The following is an 8884-nucleotide window of genomic DNA, read 5'->3' on the forward strand; positions in this document are numbered from 1 at the left end:
ATTTCAAACAAATGGCTGTCCAGTCTCTTCTTAAAAACTTCCAGTGTTGGAGCATTCACAGCTTCTGGAGGCAGGTTGTTCCACTGATTAATTGTTCTGTAAGGAAATTTCTCCTTAGTTCTAGGTTGCTTCTCTCTTTGGTCAGTTTCCATCCGTTGCTTCTTGTCCTGCCTTCAGGTGCTTTGGAGAATAGCTTGACTCCCTCTTCTTTGTGGCAGCCCCTGAGATATTGGAACACTGCTATCATGTCAACCCTCGTCCTTCTCTTCATTAAACTAGACATACCCAATTCCAGCAACCGTTCCTTATATGTTTTAGCCTCCAGTCCCCTAATCATCTTTGTTGCTCTTCTCTGTACTCTTTCTAGAGTCTCAGCATCTTTTTTACATCGCGGTGACCAAAACTGGATGCAGTATTCCAAGTGTGGCCTTACCAAGGCATTGTAAAGTAGTATTAACACTTTATGTGATCTTGATTCTATCCCTCTGAAGTCTTCACATGATGTGTCTGAAATAGGGTAATTTGAGCCTGGACATTGGTGCCTCAACTGGGTTTTAAGGACTTCATGGAGGCTCAACCCACACTAAACTTTGGCATTTTTCTTGACTGCTACTTTCTTTATTGACAATCCTAAAAGGCACAGGCTCTCCACCACTTCAATATCTTTATTGTCAGTTCTGGTTGCTTTACCTGTTGTTATTAGTTTGATCTTCTTTATATTTAATCTCAGTACCACTTCTTTCATTGTGTTCCTTGAATTTCATTTCCACACCTTTCAAATCCTTTGCATTTTCAGCTATTAAAATAGCATCACCAGCATAGCACAGGCTATCAATGTTACTTTCTCCAATCTTAAAAACATGTTCTTCTTCATCTTACTCCAGCTCCCTTAATATATATTCAGCATGTAGTTAAATATACAAGAGAGTATATTGTTTTACTCCTTCCCCACTCTGGAACCAGTCTGTTTCAGCATGTTTACTACAGATTGTGGTTTCCTATTCTGTGTATAGATTTTTCATGAGGACAATGCGATGTTCTAAGATTCCCATTTTCCTAAACACACTCCTCTATTCTACAGTTTGACATGATCAACACAATTTAATCAATGAAGTACATATGGATTTATTTTTTGCATTCTTTGGCCTTTTCAATTGGCCAGTATGTATCAACAATAATGGCTCATATTCCTTGGCCTTTTCTAAAGTGAACTTGAACATCTAGCATCTTTCTTTCCATGTAGGATTCTAATTTGTGTAGGATGGTCTTCTAGGCAACTTTCATCATTTGTTCTGATATCTACTTTTTTCTGTTTCTTGTTCTTTGGCAATCTTTTTCCATATTCTTCCTTAATAATTTTAAAATTTTCATTCCACAGTTCCTATGGTTCTCTATTTGACAAAGCTCAGAACTTCAAAACAATTCCCAATGTTCTCTTTGAAAATTGTGGTTATATGTTCAAAATCGTATCATAGAAACTGGTTACTTCTGTTCTCCCACTTTGAGTCTGACTCTCACTTTGACAATCTTGACTTGGAATGTGAACATAAGGAGTTTGTAAGCTTTTTATAAGCTGTCCCACAGACATCTCCTCGCTATTACAGCTGAGCTATTCTACTTCCTTGTACCAACACTATATTCAATTTGATTTCTATGTACTCCATCTGGTAATATCCAGATACATAGATATTGTTTGGCCTCTTTGAACGTGCTGTAGTGTCTGCAATAAATAAATCATTGGATTTGCAAAAACTGATACATCATGCTCTGCTTCAGTTATATTTCGATAAATATACAGATGGCTTAACTTGTCTCCATTTTAAAAAAAATATTCTTAGGACTTTCAAAGGAATAGCAATATTAGTCCACTAAACAGCAATTAAATTAGTAATACCCCCAGAAAACCCCCAGAAATATAAATACAGTAGGATTATGCCTTCGTCATCCATAATTTGCCGCACCAAGTTTATACATCAAAATATAAAATCATACTTTTATACAAGTTTTTATTTTAGTATTGGTTATTGGGTAATTCCAATGAGTGCCAACAATACATATAACTTAATTCCACAATTAAATAACACTACAAAAGTGGAAACAATCGCATACAGCTATATTTTCCTCACTGAACAAAATGTTTAAAATCTGTTTCAAAGTTATAAAAGTATGTATTTGACATCTCAGTGAGTTGTGATTGGTCAAGTTCATGTGACAAAACCGACTTCTGATCCTTGGATCTGAGTTTGGAGAATGTAACAATTTACTAATTTACTAATAATTTGCTAATACTAAAATAGAAATTGGTGATCCATTCTTTCAAAAACACATTGAAAAACAACATAGAATTGTAACACTGGACAAAGCCTATAATGGCTCAGGAGAAAGAATAGAGCAATAGTGGAACAGTGGCTAGAATGCAGTACTGCAGGCTACTTCTGCTGACTGCCGGCTGCCGGCAGTTCGATTCTCACTGGCTTAAAGTTGACTCAGCCTTCCATCCTCATGTTGGTAAAATGAGGACCCAGACTGTTGGGGACAACATGCTGACTCTGAGGGCTGTAAAGCACTGTGAAGTGGTATATAAGTCTAAGTGGTATTGCTATTGCTATTTTTGATACCTAGTGAACCCTTTTAAGCGTGGCTAGTAAAATTTAAGTCGAGTAAAATAAGCAGTAAATTAAAAGCCCAATAGTAGTGAGAAATTACTAACTCAGAAATTCTAAACAGAAACAGTAAGTTCAGTGGGATTTATCTCTCAACCAGAATAAGATTGCAGCTTTAAACACTAAAACAAACGATATATTACAACAACAGAGAAAAAAGTTCAAAGAAATACAAAAAGGGGGAAAAATGAACACATTATGCCAGCAATGTAAATCTATAATTAATGTCATATATGCTCCTTCTTTTATTGTTCTGCTATTGCTCTGGATTTATTTTGTTGTAATTTACTTTCCATGTGATCATACAATAAATAGCTTTGGAATGCTACTGAGAAACTTCACTGACATTTCTGCTTTGTAATTTTCCTGGAAATAGAAATAGAAAAATAGAAAATAGAAAAAAGAAATAGATCAGGAAATTTATTCATACTTTTTTCCTTTCAGGAATATGTTCAGTTGATGAGCTGCCAAATTAATAATGAATTTGTTTTTGTAATCTTAAAAATCCTCGTGAGGTACACAATACCAAAATAGCAACAATTAATTTTAACAAGGAATTTTGGCATATTTGAATATAAATAAAAACATCCAAAATGTATTATCAGCAAATTGATGATGTTATACTTCCGTACCATTTATTGTATAAAACTTTAATGTAAACATGCGTTACAATAAAATTTTATCGTGAATGTTTCGTAATAACTCTATTGTTCTATACAACGTTATTTTGACTTTAATGATTGTTCCCTTGTGTAGGACGTTAAAATATTTATTTTTGTCTTGTCTTCAAACCTTTGTTCATTATATTGTTCAAAAGTATGGACTAACTGTTACAACATTGTTCTTACAAAGTATGTGATCTTTCTGAACTATCAAACTCATGTTTATTGCATCTCCAAAGAGAGTGAAAAGTCATATTTGGAAGAATCAGATAAAAGAGGATCCTTACGTTCTCAAATATGAACACTAATAAGGGAGAATATTTGCAGCTCAGGGTTGATATGAGGGGTCCTTGGTGCTCTCTGAGCTTAGTTGTTTTTTTGCAGACGTTTCATTACCCAAACTAGGTAACATCATCAGTGCTAGACCTAGCTTGGGTAATGAAATGTTTGCAAGGAAACAACCAAGCTCAGAGAGCACCATGGACCCCTCAATATGAATACTGTACAAAATAAAGAATTGCACTGAAAAATTAAAATGGTTTCAAATGATATTTGAGCTATCCATTTATATGATTCTTACTGAGCTCAAAACAACTTTGTTCTGAATATACTTTACTCAATCCATAGGAAAACAGAAGAAAGTGCTCTCCATATCCACAACTAGCCTGACTTCTTACTACAACATAAATTGCTTATGCTTCAAGAAACATGTAACTTGCACAGGATAAAAAGATTGGGCAGAAATGTTTATATAAGTACACTTGCAAATGATTGTGCTGTAAAAAACACTATCAGAAACATATTCCAGTGATTTTTATCTGCTTCATTTGACAAAATATATGTCATAAGAACAGAAAGTATCCAAATGTCACAGAATGAAATGGGATTTCTGTCTCTAGGCATTCAGAGCTCTTCAGAGAAGGCCATGGTCTTTGAAATGTTAGCAATGTTAGTAAAAATGATAACATTCATTTTAGTTCTATCCTAATGGGATTAGTGTTATCTGAAATGCAATTTGTATAATTAAGATTATATTAAATATAAATTCATCAGAATAGTTTTTGAATTACATACAAACTTGTATTCAGTTTATTCAACTGTCAATTTTTTTACTTCCTAGACTAAGAGGAAAAATGTGTTTAGATTGCTTTCCCTAATCTGGGCATCTTCTGGTTTTATGAATTTAAATTCTCAGAATTCTGTAGCAAAATAACCATTGCTGAGCATTCTAAGTGTTGAAGTCCACACATCTGCAGTTTACCCAAATCAAACAAGGATGTTCTAGACCAAAAAGCTCTATCTTTGTATGATAAAATTACTTCAGATATTTGAGTAAGCAAAGAGGTGAATGAGCATATATAGACAATCCTTACATCATTAAAAAGCTTATAATTAATGTGCCTTTTTATACTTTATACTGCCTTTTTAGGTTTCTTCAAGATGTTCTCAAGAGCGACTATCAGGTAGCAAGCCATAAACTAATGTAAGCAGTTTAAATGTTAGATTAACAGGTCTGAAGACTCAGTATTACTACAGATTTGAGAACAACATGCCTCCAAATGAATTGTAGGTAAACAATGGCAGGAGAGAGGTATGTCTCTATCTCCTGCCCATAAGCAGCATAGAGACATCTAGTTAGCCACACAGAAAAATAAAAATATGGTGAACCTTAAACTGTTGTCCTTATAAGATGGATAATGGAGAGAACAAGAGTACAAGAAGTTTAATCTTTCATTGACTATAACAAGTCCTAGCTGTATCCTGCTATATGCAGTTAGATTGTGCCAGAAGAACATACTGTATTAAAGCTAATGAATGTACTAGAACACCTGATTATTTTTTTAGTGCCTCTGTAACTTTGAACAGTCACTAAATGAACTGTTGTAAGTTGAGATCTACCGGTACATACTAAACGAATGGCAAGATAGAAAGAGATGACAGCTGTAATCAAAACTACAAATCCAAAGACTAAAAATTTGAGAAAATACGCTGTAGAAAAAATGAAAGAAAAAAGATCAAGACCTTACAGAAAAGTTCTAAGGTCTGCAAGATGTGCCAGTTATTCCATCCTGGATCAAACAATGCCCAGGGCATGCGGTATAAACCTATAAAGGCTTATCAAAGTACAAAAAAAGAAGACATTATAAAATATAAGAAATTATTTATATCATCAGACCAAAGTCCATCTTGTACATAGTCTTATATCTGATAATAACTAGCTAAGTTAAACATATCTTTCTTTTTTGATCTCAAAATCTGTACTCAAGGGAATATTGTCTGAAAATGAGAAGTAAGTATAATGGATCGATATACTTACTTTCCATTAATTGCACACTGTGTGAGGACACATTTCCCTTTAATTTAAATGTGACTTGCAAAAGTGAACTAACTTTTTCACATTTCCAATATATAAACCTAATATTTTTAAAAACGTTTTTGAATATCGAAATTACAACACTAACCCATATTTGAATAGAACTGATTAAAGCACACACACTTTTTTCAAGTCAGCCTTGACTCTTGATAACTGTCTGGACAAATACATGTAGATTTCTTAGCAATATTTGCAGAAGTTTAACATTGCTTCTTTCTAGGGCTGAGAGAGTGACTGGCTCAAAATCTCCCAGCCAGCTTTGTGCATAGTCTCTACTACACCAAACCGGCTCTCATGTACATACTATTACACGATGTTGTAGTTTGTTTCACCTGTGAATCTTGCTCTATTCAGTTTAGACTCTATCAGGCTATTTATTGTTATTTTTAACAAAATGCATATCATTTTGAATCTCATCTGCCCTTTGCTGTCAAATATTTACCAAAGAAGGAACAAGAGAAACTATTCAATGAAGTCTACCATCTAATTTAAAAAAAACAACAACAAAAAAAACAATGTTCATTATCACAAACTGGTTTTATTGATTAAAAGATAATTGGATCATTAAAAAAAATCAAACTTACCATTCTGTAACTGGCTTGGCAATAGTTTCAAAAATTTCATCTTGTTTTGATTCCTGATCAAATACTTTCTGAAATCTGAAAATTATAAATAATTGGTCATGCAAAATCTTAAAAAAATACTTGATTCATTTCTTTTTTTTTTAGTTTAAAAGTTTACATCATTGGATTTACATAATCCTGGACAATTTTCTCCTGTAGCTTTTTCCTCACTATGTTATTGTGCTACTGAATCCACAAAGGACTTTAAACACTACTGTTTACAAAATGTGTACAATAAAATATTGTGATAAAAATGTTACTGCTTAGAAAAAGCAAACTGTACTTTACTACTGTCATGGGGATCAACATTTCCAAAGGCCCACACATGAGCATGTTTAAGAAACACTAAAATAAAACAGAATATATAAACAGTGCAAACTATTTTCAGTTTTGTTCTCTGGAAGAGAAAAGCAACTATCAAAAGTTTAACAGCAAGTCAAATACTTTAAAAGTCTTGTGCCTTATTTCCATGATTGATGTTTTAGTATCTCTATAAACACTTCTTCTAAATACATGTTTTAACTCTCTCTCTCTGCTCTCCCACCATTAAAAGAACCTATTTTGTTCTAGTGCAAATGACTTAAAAGTATTCTGTTGATCATTACAGTGGACCAAAGAGTCCTGTGCTACATTAAAGACTAACTGATTTTATTTAATCACTAGACACCTGTAGAACCTACTCCACTTCACTGAAAGTGCTGAGAAAAGAATTTTTTATTCAGTTGGGAAGGTGAGAGAGAAGAGGGAAAAAGGAATAGATAGTAATGCTTATATTAAAATTTGTAAAACAAATGAAAATAAAATTTGTAAAACAAATGAAAATAAAATCAAAATTAATTTTTTTTTCCAGGAGGAAAGAATGAGACTTATCTCTCTTCTTTCCTGCCATAGAACCAGATGAAAATAATCCAATTTTCAGTGATAGTAGTAGTGGAATGAGGAGGGGGGAGGAAGGGGGAAAAGAGAATATTAAGGGGAAGGGATCTGAATATACGTGTATCACTGTGGGCTGGAGATACGTGAGTTGGGCAGAACACCCATGTGCAGGTTGTCTCCATATTCCTTCAATTAGAAACTGTAGAAACTGCCATATTCATGGCCACGCAACTATGTATTTTAAGTCAAGGAACTCCTCCTCTGAAATTGAATCTCACCCCCTCTTGGTATACTATGGGTCCTGTTAGTTTTCAAAAAACTGGTGAAAACTTTTTTATTGTTTTTTCAAGCCAGGAAAGCTAGGTTATGATTCCAAATATTGAGTTTATTTTGATTGTTTTTGATCTGTTTAGTATTATAATACACGTGTTGTGTGTGCGTGAAAAAGTAATGTACTTCTGTTTGCTTTTCATCTCAATTACCTATTAGGGAATTATAGTTCATCCATATTTTTACAGACATGTTAAATAAATAACTAAATAATACATACATACATACATACATACATACATACATACATACATACATACATACATACATACATACATACATACATATAAAAAGTTATGCACTAGCTCAGAGGTCCCCAACCTTTTGGGCACCAGGGACTGGTTCCGTAGAGAGAGATTTTTCCATGGACTGGAGATTGCGTGGTTTTGTGTGCCGCCTGCATCCCACGGATGGGGCTTTGCTTGTTTATGTGGCCCAGTTGCTGGCATGCCACGGCCCGGTACCGGTCCATGGACCGGGGATTGGGGACCCCTGCGCTAGCTGGTTAGAAGTTCACTTTTAAGCTACTAATATTGATGCCTCATACTTTAAAATCAGAATTTAATATTAAAACAGACTTCTGCTTTTTCTTTTTTCTTTTTTACTCACCTCCCTTATCCCCAATTTTTTCTGAATGTTTTTACCTTCTCCTCCTCTGTGAGGGAGTGAAATTGGGGTTGTCTGCCCTTTTCAAAAGTAGCTGTACCCATGCAGAAAGCTTTCCCCCCCCTCCTCAGGCATTCATTCATTCCCCATTTCCTTATAACTGTACTCATAGGCATTCAAGCTGGTCTTCCAGCTGCCTGGCTAACTGTGCCACACCCTGGTATTTTCACATACACACTGATTGACGTCCAGAGGCAACCTCGCCCTACCCAGTCTTTTGAGCTTACAAAAGCAAATGTTAAGGCAGAGTGCAAGAGCGGTGCGTGTAGCAGGAAAGGTGACTGCTGGGAAGCAGAGATTGGCAGCTATTATAAGAAGACAAAAAGACTTATCCTAGTGGGATTCCTGCCTGAGTTTTGCTGGGAGCCCAGTAGCAACTAGAAGAACAACCACACTGAAACAGCACCTTATGCCAACTAGCACAAGAATGTTTGGAAAAAGGCAAAGACTGTATGTTACTTTGTAAAGAATTTGAGACTTTAGTTTGAAATGAGTACCGTATTTATCGGCGTATAACACGCACTTTTTCCCCCTGAAAATAGGGGGCAAATGATGTGTGCGTGTTATACGCCGATATACGGCCAGCCCGGGTAAATTCGGCCATATTCTTCAATACGGGCCGGCCCCAGCAGTTCCCCTCTCCTCTTTGTGTGTGTGTGTGTGTTTGTCTCTCTCTCTCTCAATTCTCCC

The 8884-nt window shown here is 34.9% G+C and overlaps 1 protein-coding gene across 1 annotated transcript in view; it reads right to left on the reverse strand.

Annotated features, from left to right (window-relative positions):
• KIF6 (kinesin family member 6) overlaps positions 1-8884 on the reverse strand; it is a 113188-nt gene that overhangs the window by 99124 nt on the left and 5180 nt on the right. The window contains exon 3 of the mRNA XM_029284803.1: positions 6284-6358. Within this exon, the coding sequence (XP_029140636.1) occupies positions 6284-6358 (75 nt within the window). The remainder of the gene's footprint in view (positions 1-6283; positions 6359-8884) is intronic.

The sequence above is a fragment of the Protobothrops mucrosquamatus genome, unplaced genomic scaffold, assembly GCF_001527695.2.
Source record: "Protobothrops mucrosquamatus isolate PMUCROS unplaced genomic scaffold, P.Mucros_1.0 scaffold960, whole genome shotgun sequence".
Lineage (NCBI taxonomy): Eukaryota > Metazoa > Chordata > Lepidosauria > Squamata > Viperidae > Protobothrops > Protobothrops mucrosquamatus.